The following is a 15,917-nucleotide window of genomic DNA, read 5'->3' as shown; positions in this document are numbered from 1 at the left end:
AAATAAAATTAACCAACATTGATGTTATTTATGCTTACTAATAAGAATTGTTCGAAGCCACCCGTATATGATGCAAAGCTCTTTGAAATATTAATTGAGACAAGATGCAAACACAGGGAAGAGATAAAAGATCGCATCTAAGAGGGAAGAGCTACTAATCTGAAGTGAATAATATCCTTTTCGTAAGTATTTCGTATATGTACATTGTTATCTTAATAAAATATATTTCGTGTCTATAAAGCAGGGCCTGTATCGTCATCTATATCCGAATGATATGATTCTGGATGTTCTTCAATCCGCGACATACTTTCCAAAGATGAAGCCAGCATCCTCAAGTTGCCCACTCCTGTCAGCAGTTGTCTAAGGATATATGTATAAATAATGTAAATATTTAAAGAGAAATGTGTTAAATAAGATGAATATGAAATGACTATATGTCTCACCTTAATGATTGTTCTGCTGTAGTAGCAGCTGTTCTGAGCTCCTGGGCAACTCTTTGTGATTGGATTTCATTGGGCAAATTCATACTTGGGCCACCACTGGCACCATCATCCCCTCTGAGTAGTCTGTTTTCCCTCCTTAATATGTTATTCTCATTCTATAAAATCATCAATATTACGAATTTACTAATGTTTGCATATGGTATCTTACATTTAATGATTTAACTTCTTGTCTCAACTTTACTATTACGTTTTCTGATGATGCTGCTCTTATCTGAAAACAGAATCATTGGATTATGCGCATAATGTAATCAGTTTTCTATTTACATTGCTCCTCTCAAGATTTTTCTCAACTTGTTCAAGAGCTTTAGCCAAGTTCTGTGTGTACTCATGTTCCTTATTTCTTGCTAACTCCAGTTCTCTGCTAAGGAAATCCGCTCGACGTGTTTGTATCTGCAGTTGCTGCCTAAGCAACTCCATTTCTTGTCTTAATCGGTTTGTATCATATTCTGGACTTTGTCCACTATTATTAATTCCATCATTGTTTTGTGTTCTTGCTGCACCATCTGCTAAGAAGTCTGGTAGACTCTTGGAATTCCCCACCTATAACATATATATCTATAATTATTTATTTAATATAAGTTTTATAATATTTACTTCTGATACTGAGGGGCAACTTCTGCTACCAGACTGTGGCTCAGTAATTGGCAAATCCAGTGGGAACTCGGCCTGAGGTCTCACTGGCAAATCTAAAGGTATGTTAATAGCTGAATTGTTCTCTCTTCTAGGTAGATCATTAGTATTTCTGTTTCTTTGAGTAAAATCTGGTAGATTGTTAACATCTACATTGTAGTTGCCTTGTATGGGATTCCCCAAGTAGCATTGCTCTATGACTAGATGATCTTGTACGAAATCTGGCAAGGCTGATGACAGCTCAGGAACAATGCGGTTTGTTTGGTGAGATTCAGATGATGGGTGAATATCCAAGTCAGGCAGAGAATTTATGGGTCTGCCTTCACAGTAGACCTTCGGTCTGGCACCTTGGCTGTGGTAATTGGTTTTGTCATCCCGTAAAAAGTGTTTGAAAGAAAATGGATTTTCCTCACGTCTCGCTGGCACCTCATTTTGGCTCGTACCTGAAACGTTCTCATTAACAAAATATTAATGACAATAATATGTGCAACACTCTCACCTGGAGCATAGACGTTATGCTCAGCCGTTTCTCTCCTCTCGCAATTCAAGTTGAGTAAGTCCAACTTGACTCTATCCTCAGAATCAGAATCGTCGCTCGATGAGGCCTTAAATTTTGGGGGTTTATCACCATCAGCCATAATAATAACCAAACAATTTTTTTATTATTATTATTACGGCCCTATTTCTGCCATCAAATGGTGCTTATCGACCCCCACAGGGGGACCAAGGATTATGGGCAATTTGATGTTTTGCCACTGTGGCGCAGTCATCGAATCTTAGTTCATCGCCAGAACTTAGCAAGGTGCCACTAGTTTCTAGCGCCAAATAATCAAAATTTTGAAAATTATTAAAACTTCAATTAACCAGTACAGTTTATATCTAAATTGCATTATCAAATAAATACTATTGTAAATAAATTGAGTGGCGAAATTTTCTATTCTTTATAGCTACATAATTACTAGACATTTATGAAAATTAGAACATATACTATTATTTGGAATATTGATATAAATAATAAATAGATCTTATTTTTTCCTTCTTTTACTGAATCCAGTCTTGGCGTCTAGACTGACTCAATGTATCTTTACGACTTCAGAATCAAATATTTGATGTTATCCTGATATATATATCTATAATAGGGTAATATATAGGGTAATTTTAAATTAATTGCGGCCAAAACAATTTTCTTTTTAAATTTTGTATTTATTTCTATAATTAACTAACAGAAACACAACTAATCAATTTGAATCTTAGGACCTCTGAAATTATATGTTTCGACGTTTGGATGTTCATCACAAATAATTTTGTAAGCATAGCAGATCCTTGCAAACTCCTCATTTGTAATTTCGAAAGGACGCGCTCTGCTATCAACATCAGCAAGTTGGAACAGTTTAAAACCTGGAATATAAAATAAATACATTAGATTCTGATTAGAATGATTACACATTATAATTGTTACTAAATTGATATTGCATCAATTGTTATTGTAACGTCAAAATTGGTCATCATTTTCATATACTTTATAATGGTAATTAAATAAGTACAGTAATTTAATATAGTTAAAAAATATAATATAAATAAAATAATACCTAAAAAGTCCCTCTCTTCTGGTGGAAACAAGGTTTGAGCTCCTTTCATAGAAGCTTTCTGCCTCATGTTAAATATTGATCTTAATATTTTCTCGACCATTTTGAAGGGTAATGTCACTAAAGGTTGTGTTTTTGGTATTAAGGTGACAACGCCCACATCAACATCTGGTTTAGGTAAAAAAGCTGATCCAGGGATGGTAAATTTGTGATTTACTTCACACCAAAATTGACACATCACAGATAATCTGCATCTTTGTTTATCTGATACTTGGGCTGTTATTCTCTCAGCTACTTCCTTCTGAAAAGTCAGAGTCATACTAGATCTACCAAAGGACCAAGCTGATGATTTCTCAGATATTGATTGTAACCATCTAATGATCAAATTAGTTGAAACATTAAATGGCAAATTTCCTATAACAAAATATAGTGATTATATAAGAAATATGCATTTCTACATCTTCATACCTATCAGATGTATGGGTGGTGGAGCTTCATACCAGTTACTTTTTTTACAAGTTTCAAAGCCTTTCTCAAAATTGTATGATCTTATGTCACCAATTTCAATATCCATTTGTGAAGAGCCTTCACAGGCTTCCTTAAGTAACTCCAATGTTGGAATAAATCTGGGATCCTTTTCAACAACAATTAACTTTCTTGGTTTATTTTTAATGATGGATCTTGTGATTCCACCAGGTCCTGGACCAACCTCGCATACATAATGATTTTGGATGTTCCCTGCTGCTCTTACAATTCTATCTGTGATTCGTTCATCCATCAAAAAGTTCTGAGACAATTGCTTAAGTGCTCTTAATCTATATAAACGTACTAGGTCTCTAATTGTGGGTAAAGGGGGTAAGCGGAGTTGTTTGAATGCAGCCATTTCTATTGCTTCTCGATGACTTTAACGGGTTCGTCAAAATCGTCCAGGAATTTCTCCTGTTTCACAGCAAGCATAGAATACAAATAGATACCAATGACGGCGCCTCCTATCACCGATGCAGTGCGAATGTTGTTCCTTCGCAGCAGCTTCAACTTCTCAACTCTTTCTCTATTCTGCGACTCCACGTATTTCATAAAATCTAAATCTGATTGTTTCAACTTGCTTATATCTGCGCTGGGCATACGTTCTTTATCACTCATATTTGTTGGTTTTATTAGATTTGAAATACACCTCAAATCATCTGCAGGTACAGCTTGTCTAACCTCACTTTGGCATTGATGATTTTTTATATAGAGTTATGCAACTCAACATGTACAGAGGCTTATTTAATAAACTATAAACACAGGACTCACACGGCATGTAAAACGTGTTATGAGACTAACACAAAGTTTATTTTTATTACGCTTTCCTGATAGAAAGATAACTTTCAACAATAAAAATTGTTTTACCATAGAAAATTATACAAAAACATTGTACATGTGATTTGAAACATAATTTTCCTATTATAAGGTCTTAAAGTTTCGCTAAAATTTATAAGGTATCGTAAGTTTTTATTTAATGTAAACTCATATCTAATAGTACCAATTCATGAATAAATTTAACAACTTTCACAAATTGACAAAATAAATTTATTTATCATTACTTTATGATATATGATTTCTAAAGAAGATATCCTATTTCTTTTACTACATTTCTTATAAATTATTAAGTTCTTAAATATTAATTTAACGTACACATATTTTTTTACATTTCGAATAGATTTTCGTAGTGTTGTCCTTCTTCTTTACTTTTTACCAAACTTGTACTTTTTGGGTTTGAAATCTTCTTTTATTTCATCCGAATCCGACTAATCAGCAGGAGTTCCGATGCGTTGGTCTTCCAAATCACTCGGAACTCAATAAAAAACTCCTATTATTGTAGTTGCCTTGCAAGGCATTCCTCAAGTAGTATTGCTATATGACGAAATTATGCTTTTTCTATTCTCTCGCAATTCAATACAAAATGTATATTATTTTTCAAATTAATTAATTCTTCGTTATTCGTTTACGAGAACTTAAATTCTTTGCTTGTATATTATGTTTCTTAAAGCACCCATTAGGAAGTATCCATTACTTTTTATTTTACTTGACATTATTGGAATACATTTCTTTCTACAAAATAGCACTTATAACATTAATTGCTAAGGAAATACTATAGATTTTTTATGATTTACTGCTGTACATTAATCATAATTTTATAAATGGTTATAATAAATTAATATATTTTTTAAATTTGTAAATGTATATGGTTAAAGAAACATGCAAAAAATAATCTGACTAAATCATTGTCAGAAAACTTTGCTATGAAAGTGGACGTCCGAATTTACATTTTACCTTGTTATTCATAAAAGCATATTCATTAAAAAAAAGCAAGACTTTTCAAACTCTTTGGGACGCGGGATTCATTATTACTATCTTAGTTTTACAATAGAAATGTATTTCTGATGTTAAAAGCTACTGTTACTAAATAGTTTGTTGAAATACATTTTATGATCTACGATAATTTTCATATTTACGATCAAGCCAACTTCCACAATGTCTTCATGCATATGAATGCATACATATACAAAATTATTACGACATATTGTAAGTATTTTTAAGTTTACTCTTGAAGTGTTGACCACGTTTATTTTTGTTTTGTTTTGCAGGGCGGGTCTAATTGTTAGAAATCGGGACTTTCCCATCATACATTTAATATTTAATATGTACGGTGGGATTTCCTCAATTGAGATTTTTGTTTAAAAGCGATTGCAAAACCTTTCAGATAACCCCTATGTTTATCGTCTTTGAAAGTATATATAATAGCAACAGTTTGATTTCCTTCAAAGTTTCGACAATATGTTTAAAGAAATTTTATTAGTTTTCTTGTTTTCTACCACCGTGTTTTCCGAACACGAAGGAAGGATAAGGAAACGGCAGGCGACGCACGAATTCAAAAACAAAAATTACTACTTGGAAACGCTAATAAGGGTATGATATTCAAACTTTCAATAATGATTTGAAGTCATTTTTATATTTTCGATCAGGCCAACTTCCACAATTCCTTCATGTTCTGCCAGAGGTTAGGCATGCAATTGTTAACGATCAACTCCAACGAGGAATACGATTACATATACAAAATTATTACGTCTGAATGTAAGATTTTATTTTTTTTTGATAAAGCGATTCAATTAATCACGTGTTTCTTCTCTTCCTTACCAGTGACATTCGGTTGGGATTCAAAGCTTTGGACTTCCGGGACAGACTTGGGAAGGGAAGGTAAATTTAATTGGTTGTCCACTGGGCAACCAATTAAGATTAATAAGTGGTTGCGAGGGCAACCAGATAATGACCACGGTAGTGGTGAGCATTGCGTAGAATTTTGGAACAATAGAGGAAGTATAGGTTTGAACGATGATAAATGTCACATTGAAAATAACTTTATTTGCGAAAGTTTCAAGTAATACATAAAATGTTAAATAGTACAAAAAGGGCTAAAGTCAATATCCTTTTGCAGCAGTTGACTTTTTATTATAGTATTAAGCTTTTATTTTGTATTTTTATTGTTGCAATAAATATTATTATTATTAGTACAAAAATTATAACATTCTACATATAAACAAATATTTTACTTACAAAATTTGTTCTAATTGTATAAATGTATATAATAAATATTGGGAACATATTTTCTTTTTATTTTTTTATACGAATTAAGCACAAAACACTACCATGTGGAACGCTTAAATCATTTTTTAAATAACCTCCCTTTATGGTAAGAAAATAAATATAGCATGTTAGTTGCTAACCAACTTTACAGGATGAGCCTCTATGGTTGCTTTTTCACTATTTAATACATCGGTTTTATGATACAAATAACATGTATATTTCTAGCAGTTAATTATCTGATAAACCTCAATTTAATAAATATTTATACTCTTACATAATGCCCGCAATTTAACTTAATATGGTTTCTATTTTAAACTTCACATTGCGTAATTTTTATATATGCGCAAAATTTAAACAAAACTTCCATTCAAGGAATATTTGAATTATGATAAAAACATTGTTTGCTTTTCATGCAGTATATCTGATATGCAAAGTGCATTATATTGTAATTACGTTTATGAATATATCGAAACGTAAATAAAAAAGGGGCACCAGATTTGACCTAAATATATGATAAAAGTTATCGTTTCTGCTATCGCCACAAACGAATATTCAGTGTGCACAATGAACTGCTTTAAGAAGTGTAAGTATTAATGCCAGCAATAATTCTATTATCTAATTTGATTCTATTTGTAGGTAACACGATTATTGTAAGGAGATATTCTTCTTCTTTGCAATTGCCGCCATGCGAATTCGTTCCAAAAAAATACAATGTAAATATATCATTATTTGTTATTATTATACTCTGCTACTTTAATAGTTAATTCGTAAATTTATTATTACAGGGTCCATCATACGAAAATCTAAAAAATATTCGTAAAGATAATCTTAATCCTGCATTGTTAACATTCTATAGTAAACCATTGGCTTTACATCAAGGATACAAACAATGGCTATTCGATATAGAAGGAAAACGTTATTTGGATTTATTTGGAGGAATCTGCACAGTCTCAGTGGGCCATTGCCATCCGTATATTTTCTTGTCATTCACATTCAATTAATGATAATTTTAAATATGATATATTTTAGGAGAATCACGAAGGCAGTTAATGAGCAAATGTCCACTTTAGGACATGTATCCAATATTTATTATCATCCAAAGATTCATGAATATGCCAAGAGATTAACAGAAAAAATGCCAGGAGAATTAAAAGTAAATATTAAGCTTCTATTAGGCTTCTTTGAGTTGTTGCATTACATATTTCATATTTTAGGTGGCTTACTTTGTCAACTCTGGGTCCGAGGCCAATGATTTGGCCATTTTAATGTCTAGAGTTTATACAGGTAATCATGAAATAGTTTCTTTCAGAAACTGTTACCATGGAATGACTTATCAAACCATGGCGTTGACAAGTCAAGGATCTTACAAATATAAGTTACCGACTTTGCCGGGATTTCACCATGTATGTTTCGTTTAATTGATTATTTAGCTAAGGTGAAATGATTATTGTTTGCAGGTGATGAATCCTGATATATTTAGAGGTTTATGGGGTGGGTCCAAATGTCGAGACAGCCCAGTTCAAGTGTCGCGAAACTGCGATTGCGGAGAAGTCTGTAATGCCAAAGAGAAGTATCTAGATCAGTTTAGGGAGTTATTCAAGTATACTCTACCAAAAAAGAGCGTTGCCGCGTTCTTTGCAGAATCCATTCAAGGCGTTGGGGGTGCTTTACAGTTCCCGAAAGGCTATATAAAGGAGGCTTATGATATTGTCAAAGAAAGCGGCGGATTATTTGTTTCGGACGAAGTGCAAACCGGTTTCGGGAGGACGGGTGATCACTTCTGGGGTTTCGAAGGGCACGAAATTATACCTGACATTGTCACAATGGCAAAAGGGATCGGTAACGGTTATCCATTGGCCGCAGTGGTAACGACGCCGGCAATTGCCGAGGCTCTAAGTAGGGCAAATCATTTTAACACGTTCGGCGGAAATCCGGTCGCCTCCGCGGTTGGAATAACAGTCTTAGACGTATACTACGATCACAATACAATCATGCACTCGATCGTTCATTCAATCTCATTTTAGATAATAGAAGAGGAAGAGTTACAACAGAATTGCAAGAATGTAGGTAACTATTTACTGAAGGAATTGGAGAAGATGAGGGATGAGTTTGAAGTAATCGGAGACGTTCGTGGTAAGGGTTTGATGATTGGAATTGAGTTAGTCGAAGATGGTAAACGGCCCTTAAGTTCCGAAAAGTTTCTGAAGATTTGGGAGTATTGCAAAGACGCCGGACTGCTGATAGGAAAAGGAGGCGCCGATGGAAACGTGCGGTATAAACAAAATATAATTTATTAAAGTAATTTAAATATTTGTAGGTGATAAGACTGAAACCACCCATGTGTATCACAAAGGAAGACGCAAGGTTTGGGCTGGAAGTGATGAGGCTGGCTTTTAAATCCCTAAATTAAAGGCATTGTCCTTCGTTCTGGTAGCACCAGAATGGGGTCAGAGCTTCGGCGGCTATTCCTCGGCTAATCAATCTCTCTCTGTGCCTGTACATCCTAGCCTCAACTTGCTTCGTTGTTGCATAAGAATTCGACCACAATCTTTCGGCGGCTGCTGCCGCCCTTGGCCAAACTCTTGAGTCGATCGCATCTCCATTCACCAATTCTCCCCACATGCATACCTGCAAAATATATTTTTGTAGTTGTTGTGTATACTTTATAAATTATATTAAATCACCTCTCCTCCTATCACGTTTCTATGGTTGATCAAACGATTTTCGTAAACGTTCCTCCACGTGTAATACTTTGTGTTACCCCAGAACCCATGATCCAAATACCAAGCGTTTTTCGTCGAGATTACCAACTTGTAACCTTTTTCAAGTAAACTTTGTGGTAATGGATCGTAAGACGGGACCCAGGTTTCTATGATATACCTATTTTTATCTAAGTATTTCTCGATAGCTTCAGGATTGGTCAATTCGCTGGACCAAAGCAGAATCTTCGTGTCCGAATTACCAACGGCGCTGTCGTAAGCGGCTAAAGCGTTTTCCTGAAACTCGCCCCACAAATCCAATAAGTCACCTTTATTTTGACCCTTGCCCTGCTGCTTCATGTAATTGACAATCTCTGGGGTCGAATTCCAACAGGGGAAGTATACCTCATCCCCGCCCATGTGGAAGAACTCGCTTTCCGGGAATTGTTCCACTATGTCCTTGTACAAAGCGTTTAAGACATTGTAAACCTGGATGTTCGCGGGATTTAATTGTCCGCACGGTGGTTGTATGCAGTTATATCTCCATGGTTGCTTATTTACGCAAACGCTTAAGTTACCCAACGCTTTATGGGGCCCCCATTGCCATCCGTTTCCGGCATGCGAAGGAGCATCGATTTCCATCAAAATTCGGATACCTCGGATCTTCGCATAATCTCTCAATTCTTTAATGTCTTGCGGGTTATAAACTTGATTTTCGGAAAACGAACCGAATCTAAAAGTTTCATAATTATGTATATGCTTATTAATATTTATATTCTTTGTTTACCTGGATAAATTTGGAACTCTAACAGAGACGTACGGAAAACTTTGCGAGTCTGTTATGTGCCAATGCAGGATGTTAAGTTTCGAAGAGGCCATAGCATCGATTTGCCTCTTAATGGTTTCAACAGTCAAGAAATTCCTGCCCGTATCGATCATTAGCGATCTGTGCTTATAGAAAGGCTTGTCTACAATGTGCACGTTAGCTACAGTGACCAAGCCGATCTTATCTTGAGCATTGTATGCGGCTATGAGTTGCGATAGTGATTCCAAGCCGTGCCTGGCTCCAAATACAGTTGCGGCATTGATCTTCCAGAATAGATCTAAAATAATACAACAAAAAAAATATATATCATTACAAAACAATTCAATGCAAAACTCACTGTTGGATTTAAGTTCGTAGCTTTCATCCGTTTCCCAATTGAGGCTCACATCTGTCGAATTAACGATGACTTTGATGTTCAGAGCTTCACCATCCGAGCCGCAAGCGCCACGACACTCTGAGAGTATATTTTTCTTAAAGATCTTTACATTTTCCTCCAAGATTTCTTTAACAGGATCGCTTCCAACCAGTTCGAAAGTTATTTCACTAAAATGATACAAAATTAAATGTGGATGTTCTTTATCTCTTAAAAAAAAATTGGATTTACTTTGGATTAATATCTAAAAGTTTGCTTGATTTGTTGAATTTTACTGATGGCAGAGGCCAAATTGATCCATCTGCTCCGCACACCAAGCGACATTCCTCAATTGATCGAAACACATTTGTCTGAATGGAATTCTTGTTTGAGTGTTGTCTAACGCAGACTTCTTGGTTACATCTCCACACCCACCTTAAAAACAAAATAAATTGGATGTTAATTAATACGATATTAAAAATTTAACAATATATCTTATCTTTTAAATTATTTTTTTCTAATAGATATAGTATGTATAAATATAAAACTTAACTATACATTTTTTAATTATGTTAAGTAACATATTATTATAAATAATTATATACAAATAAACAAAGTATTAATAGATAATATTTGTAATGTAAATAAGATATACTCAACCAAAGGTTATCAAAATTTGGTATCAACGTTATTGCATTTATCGTTTGATTTAATTTTGAGTACATACCTTGAAATATTTAAATTTGTTATTTTGTTACAATTATATAAAAAAACTAATGTTAATAAGTTTATTTTAAACATCAATAATATAAAGTCATTTCGAAAGCGTTTTGCAACGGGAACTGATTGATAAATGAGTTTATTGACTTATACAGTTCATAATACCAGGAAGAAAACATTGAAATTTGTGTATTGTATTATAATTTCAGTTAATTATAAACGAAAGCAGTTTTAAATATAATGTTAATCAATTAATTGTTATTCATTTTAAAATTATTGAAATTATAAGACTAAACTAAGAAAATGTAAATATATATAGTTCCATTACACTTGAAACAATTTTGCAAAAAATAATTAATTTATATATTAATAATACAGTGCAATAAAAAAAAATTAAACATAAATAATTTTAATTATTGAATATCATTGCAAATGGATTATTGATTTTTTTTTCAATTTTATATATTAATTTACTTTAATCAATTCAATTCGTTTTTCTTAAGGCATTAGGCAATGAAAATTATTTTATATTTAAATTGAATTATGAGAAGTAATAGAAAATGTTAACAAATTAAAGTTTTTTAGTATATATAATTTAATTTTTTTTTTAGTATTTTGCAAAGTGTTAAATTATTATTTACTTGAAAGAACTAAGCTAAAAATATTTAAATTTGTGATTTGTTTTATATATTACAATTGATTATAAGTTATTATGATATAATTATATTAATTAGTCAATGAGTTTTAGTTGCTTCTTTATAATAATAAAGTAATGAAATATTAGTGTGTGCTGATTAATATAATTTAGAAAAAAATATTTAATATTCAAATTTGTCATTATAATAATTAGTTACCGTTATTTTCGGTTTGTTTAAAACGCACCGACTATAAGACGCAGCAAAAATGAATGAGACAATTTTTAGAAACAATTATATTTGTATACCTCATATATTTTTATCACAATACAATAATTACTTTAATTCGTTTGTTATTTTAAGTGTGTCAGTTTGAAGTCGTTTAATTGCGGGAACGAATTTTAATTAAAATAATTGTTTGGCCGGCTTTTGCAATGTGTCATATAGATAGAAACGCCAGACGCTCGAAGTTTGCTAGAGATATTCTGTAGATAAGTTTCGTTTAAAATAGAAATCGAATTTTGCACTTACGTATTGGTGGCTTGATGGGAGAGGTGGAACAAGCCGATGAGCAGAAGCAGCAACCAAATCGGTTGCATCATGGTGTCTATCTTGGATCCTCGCTTCGATGCGATAACAATTGGAGCGCGTTTTCGGTTCCGAAGTTTCGTCCGTTGCAAAATAAAAAAACAAGCAGCGCCTAACTCTGCCGAACTCCAACCTCTCAATGTTTTGGTTTGGTTTTGCTTGAAGAACGGAATCGCTCTGAGCGGTTAATGCGCGCGCCGTATGCGGGGGTGCACTCCAAGGGGACACGATCCGGCTCCAATTTAATCCACGGCTCCGCAGCAGTTACATAACGGATGTCTATAACTGTGTGTGTGTGTATTTTATGTGTGTATGAGTATGTCTGAAGCAATTAAAAGACGCATTTAAGGCGAACGGCCGAACGGTACTAGAGATAAAAATGAGAGGCGATCTGAATGGAAGATAGGTTGCATAGAATGCAGCTGCGTTCCTGATGATACAATGCAAGGACATCGTCCTTCATTTAATAGAAGAGATGCGTTCATGCGTTCCATCAATCTATTATTGATCGACTTTTCGATTGTAATATTTCATTATGTAAATATAACGTAGCATCTGATAGTACTATTGATATCGCTTGATTATTTAATCAATAAATAACACATTATCAATCAACGAAATAACTGAACGCGGAACAGGATGTATTTAAAATGAAATTATTTGCACATAATATACACATGAGGCCAAAGTCGCAATCCGGTTTTTTATATTTTATAAAGAGTGTGGCGCTTTATAAAGTGTGAGTGTGTAGATAAACAAATTCATTTTTTTAAATGTAATTGTATATTTTCATATAAGAACACGCATAAAAATATAATTATGAAAAAGAAAATAATTATTTCAAAAATTCATGGGGAAAAAAATAAAATTAAAATGTTAATGGGAGCCGCATTTTTTCATTGTTGTAATATTCTATTAACTAATCTAATTATTGAGACATGAATCAATTAATTTCGACAATTTTACAGTTATTTAGAATAAACATTCTATTGGTATTAATTAATAATAATTACAATTTATAATAATAATAATAATAACCATAGTTTATTGACTCACATACAAAGGGCTAAAGACTGCATTCAATAGCCGTTTGTATACGAGAATTTAAGAATTTTAACGCATGAAATTACTTCCCATATAACGCGAATGTTAGACTCTATAGAAATAGAAATGTTGACTATTATGTTCAACGATAAACATTTTTACAGTAGAATATTGACGATACGTAAAATAAATATGCATGTGCGTACAATATGTGTGATAAAACGTATAAATTCCTAGTGATTCGTAAAAAACTAGTAAGCTGCGTTGTATAGAAACCGCCTTATGCGAGGGTTAACTGTATTTATTATTTAATTTAATTATTAAGTTAATACGTTTTTAGATTGAGAAGAAAAGCAACAATCTTTGATTCATACATTTTTTCTTATTTTTTTTAAATTTATTTATTTGCTGTTAATATCAATTGATTAATCAAAATTTAGATTGAATTTAATCAGTAACTAATAATTTATAAAATAAATATAGTAACAACAATTTGTGCCAAAGACCTTGTAAATCAATATAAATAAAATATTTTATTGTATACACGTACGTGTACATATAATTCGTAATAATTGAATTAAATATTTGTTAACAAGATTTGAAAGCAGTTTACTTAGCTAAACGAAAGCCATAATACAGTTTTCCTCATATAAACTTATGTAATATACAATAATGCGTTCTTCTATTTTGGAGTCATTTTTATTTTCCTCGTCAAGCGAAATGCTCGTTAAGCGAGGTTCCACTGTATATTGTGTAAACTTAAATATATTATGTTTCAGTATTGATTGTTAATTTTAATATTCTTACTGTAGACTTTGAACTACACTTTGTTTTCTACGAACTGTACAGATATAAGAAATGTACGATAATGATATATGACAGTAGTACATAAGAAATACTAAATACAGTGGAACCTCGCTTAACGAGTATAATTGGTTTCAAATTTTCCGGACTTTTACTCCTATAGTGAAACAATTTTCCTCATATAAACTAATGTAACATACGATTTTGCGTTCCATTTTGCAAGTAATTTTTTCTACAATTTATTTTGCTCATTAATCAAAATGCTCGTTATGCGAGGTGCTCCTTAAGCGAGGTTCCACTGTATGTGAAAGAAACAATGCAATAATTAATAAGTAATTGAACAGTTATTTAATAATTAGCATTACATTAAGATGTTGCATATTTTATTTGAATAAAACTTGTATTAGTATTTCCTATAGTTATGAATATAGAAGATGTTAGAAAAAAAATAGAAACAAATTAATTATAATTAATATAAATTATAGTTTTATCAAGAAAATTCTATACAAAAGGAAATTTCCAAAACCAATGCATATTTTCTAATTTATTCTAATTTATCCCAGATGTTACTTCAGTATTCAATGTATTGAGAAATCTTTTGAAATGCTCATGTTTCAGGTACCGAAAACTCTCAGAAATCACACGCTTCCTTCTCGACTTATTGTTGTTGTTTTTCTTTGAAATAATTAACGATCTACGAACAATATTAATTACAAAATCCTCAAGGTCGATCTATGATCTATGAGCAATAAATGTAATTACATTTGCATTTTATATTACACCTGCATATAATTAATTATTAGATTCAATTGAATAATAATAACGTTTCAAATATATTGTGATATCTCAGATCCGTAGCAAAAATTGATAATCTGTAACCTGTAACGTCAAATTATTAATTTATTTTCTTAAAACTGATCTAATTTAAGCTTAAAATAATATCTTGTAATTTTAAAACGTAAAAAAAAATAATTAAGTAAAATCTATAATATATACAAGAATAATAATTATATTTATTAAACCAGTTAAACATACATAAATCCAAGAAATAATAAAACGTATTTATATAATCATAAAAAAAATCTTGGTCAGAAAGATCTATGGTCAATAGCCATGCAGGTATTAATCTGTTTTATTATTATTGTTCTGAATAAAAATGTTTCATTTTATATAGAAAATATTAATATAATGTACAAGTTATATTGATTGAATTATAATTTATATTTTTTTTTATATTGAACGAATATACAAATAAAATTGTTTAATTTTAAATTAATTAATACATCAAAAAAAGTTTTTGCGTTTAAATTGAAAATCGCATTTATTAGCAAAATATAAACTTTTATAATGAATTCAGTTTATGCAAATTGAAAACTACAATTTTAGGTCGATTTACTTTATTTTCTTAAATACAGAAAAGTTTCAGAGGATTGCAATAACGAGGTTTACACGTGAAAGAGATTTATTTCGATGACACTTTATTTAAGTATAACAATCTATTGTAAACTATTTGTTACATAATTTATTTATTGAAAATTATAGAATTGTGCACTACAGGCTTTATATAATTTCGAAACATTATTTACAAAAAAATGTATTGTAAAATTGTAGATGCTTTAGAGATTATTTTCTAAATAGGTTGAAGATATATTTTCACAAAGATTATTGTAATTAATATTAAACCAATCAATGAGTATTAAAAAAACATGTTTTTTTATTGATTTTTGTTTTTATTTTATTTATTGTTCTACATTCACTATACCTATTTCAATATATACATCAAAAGAATACCTTAATTAATGCTAATATCATTTACTCGAAATCTACGTGCTTAAAATTAACGTTTTCGTACTTGTTTTCTTCATATTTCTTTTTTGTTGATGCTGCATAAAAACATTTTGTA

The 15,917-nt window shown here is 31.6% G+C and overlaps 6 protein-coding genes across 6 annotated transcripts; 2 read left to right on the top strand and 4 right to left on the bottom strand.

Annotated features, from left to right (window-relative positions):
- Positions 1-188: 188 nt before the first annotated feature.
- Positions 189-1,887, bottom strand: LOC108565406 (serologically defined colon cancer antigen 3 homolog). The gene is made up of 6 exons (XM_017924840.1): positions 1,633-1,887; positions 1,098-1,576; positions 768-1,043; positions 652-714; positions 444-598; positions 189-360 (listed from the first exon to the last, which is right to left on the bottom strand). Exons 1-6 carry the CDS (start codon positions 1,769-1,771, stop codon positions 234-236), a joined length of 1,239 nt encoding a protein of 412 aa, XP_017780329.1. The 5' UTR covers positions 1,772-1,887; the 3' UTR covers positions 189-233.
- A 428-nt stretch (positions 1,888-2,315) lies between these two features.
- LOC108565407 (dimethyladenosine transferase 1, mitochondrial) lies at positions 2,316-3,625 on the bottom strand. The gene is made up of 3 exons (XM_017924841.1): positions 3,188-3,625; positions 2,723-3,133; positions 2,316-2,531 (listed from the first exon to the last, which is right to left on the bottom strand). Exons 1-3 carry the CDS (start codon positions 3,600-3,602, stop codon positions 2,368-2,370), a joined length of 990 nt encoding a protein of 329 aa, XP_017780330.1. The 5' UTR covers positions 3,603-3,625; the 3' UTR covers positions 2,316-2,367.
- LOC108565408 (cytochrome c oxidase assembly factor 3, mitochondrial) lies at positions 3,586-3,954 on the bottom strand. Its single transcript, XM_017924842.1, has one exon. The coding sequence runs from the start codon at positions 3,860-3,862 to the stop codon at positions 3,605-3,607; it is 258 nt and encodes an 85-aa protein (XP_017780331.1). The 5' UTR covers positions 3,863-3,954; the 3' UTR covers positions 3,586-3,604.
- A 1,484-nt stretch (positions 3,955-5,438) lies between these two features.
- On the top strand, positions 5,439-6,278 carry LOC108565396 (C-type lectin 37Da-like). Its single transcript, XM_017924823.1, has 3 exons — positions 5,439-5,671; positions 5,728-5,836; positions 5,903-6,278. Exons 1-3 carry the CDS (start codon positions 5,540-5,542, stop codon positions 6,142-6,144), a joined length of 483 nt encoding a protein of 160 aa, XP_017780312.1. The 5' UTR covers positions 5,439-5,539; the 3' UTR covers positions 6,145-6,278.
- A 509-nt stretch (positions 6,279-6,787) lies between these two features.
- Positions 6,788-8,894, top strand: LOC108565425 (alanine--glyoxylate aminotransferase 2, mitochondrial). Its single transcript, XM_017924868.1, has 8 exons — positions 6,788-6,929; positions 6,983-7,059; positions 7,132-7,316; positions 7,376-7,499; positions 7,561-7,749; positions 7,804-8,313; positions 8,371-8,613; positions 8,664-8,894. The coding sequence occupies exons 1-8, from the start codon at positions 6,857-6,859 to the stop codon at positions 8,754-8,756; spliced, it is 1,494 nt and encodes a 497-aa protein (XP_017780357.1). The 5' UTR covers positions 6,788-6,856; the 3' UTR covers positions 8,757-8,894.
- On the bottom strand, positions 8,753-12,377 carry LOC108565424 (chitooligosaccharidolytic beta-N-acetylglucosaminidase). The gene is made up of 6 exons (XM_017924867.1): positions 12,110-12,377; positions 10,476-10,658; positions 10,209-10,414; positions 9,833-10,148; positions 9,031-9,778; positions 8,753-8,974 (listed from the first exon to the last, which is right to left on the bottom strand). Exons 1-6 carry the CDS (start codon positions 12,178-12,180, stop codon positions 8,753-8,755), a joined length of 1,746 nt encoding a protein of 581 aa, XP_017780356.1. The 5' UTR covers positions 12,181-12,377.
- Positions 12,378-15,917: the final 3,540 nt, after the last annotated feature.

This window comes from Nicrophorus vespilloides, unplaced genomic scaffold (genome assembly GCF_001412225.1).
Source record: "Nicrophorus vespilloides isolate i.1.1-1 unplaced genomic scaffold, Nicve_v1.0, whole genome shotgun sequence".
In the NCBI taxonomy this organism is placed as follows: Eukaryota; Metazoa; Arthropoda; class Insecta; order Coleoptera; family Silphidae; genus Nicrophorus; species Nicrophorus vespilloides.
The sequence above is the reverse complement of the archived record's forward strand: the minus strand, read 5'-3'. Positions and strand labels throughout refer to the sequence as shown.

Excerpts from the sequence above, each read along its gene's own strand:
- LOC108565406 (XM_017924840.1), bottom strand. The coding sequence starts at position 1,771 with ATGGCTGATGGTGATAAACCCCCAAAATTTAAGGCCTCATCGAGCGAC. Across the intron at positions 1,044-1,097 it reads GTTGCCCCTCAGTATCAGAA|GTGGGGAATTCCAAGAGTCT; the intron begins GTAAATATTATA and ends TATATGTTATAG. Across the intron at positions 599-651 it reads AAGAAGTTAAATCATTAAAT|AATGAGAATAACATATTAAG; the intron begins GTAAGATACCAT and ends ATGATTTTATAG.
- LOC108565408 (XM_017924842.1), bottom strand. The coding sequence starts at position 3,862 with ATGAGTGATAAAGAACGTATGCCCAGCGCAGATATAAGCAAGTTGAAA.
- LOC108565396 (XM_017924823.1), top strand. The coding sequence starts at position 5,540 with ATGTTTAAAGAAATTTTATTAGTTTTCTTGTTTTCTACCACCGTGTTT. Across the intron at positions 5,672-5,727 it reads ACTTGGAAACGCTAATAAGG|GCCAACTTCCACAATTCCTT; the intron begins GTATGATATTCA and ends ATTTTCGATCAG. Across the intron at positions 5,837-5,902 it reads CAAAATTATTACGTCTGAAT|TGACATTCGGTTGGGATTCA; the intron begins GTAAGATTTTAT and ends CTTCCTTACCAG.
- LOC108565407 (XM_017924841.1), bottom strand. The coding sequence starts at position 3,602 with ATGGCTGCATTCAAACAACTCCGCTTACCCCCTTTACCCACAATTAGA. Across the intron at positions 3,134-3,187 it reads ACCACCCATACATCTGATAG|GAAATTTGCCATTTAATGTT; the intron begins GTATGAAGATGT and ends ATTTTGTTATAG. Across the intron at positions 2,532-2,722 it reads AGAAGAGAGGGACTTTTTAG|GTTTTAAACTGTTCCAACTT; the intron begins GTATTATTTTAT and ends TTTATATTCCAG.
- LOC108565425 (XM_017924868.1), top strand. The coding sequence starts at position 6,857 with ATGATAAAAGTTATCGTTTCTGCTATCGCCACAAACGAATATTCAGTG. Across the intron at positions 7,060-7,131 it reads TCGTTCCAAAAAAATACAAT|GGTCCATCATACGAAAATCT; the intron begins GTAAATATATCA and ends TTATTATTACAG. Across the intron at positions 7,750-7,803 it reads CTTTGCCGGGATTTCACCAT|GTGATGAATCCTGATATATT; the intron begins GTATGTTTCGTT and ends TATTGTTTGCAG.
- LOC108565424 (XM_017924867.1), bottom strand. The coding sequence starts at position 12,180 with ATGATGCAACCGATTTGGTTGCTGCTTCTGCTCATCGGCTTGTTCCAC. Across the intron at positions 10,659-12,109 it reads TCCCATCAAGCCACCAATAC|GTGGGTGTGGAGATGTAACC; the intron begins GTAAGTGCAAAA and ends TTTGTTTTTAAG. Across the intron at positions 9,779-9,832 it reads AGAGTTCCAAATTTATCCAG|ATTCGGTTCGTTTTCCGAAA; the intron begins GTAAACAAAGAA and ends TGAAACTTTTAG.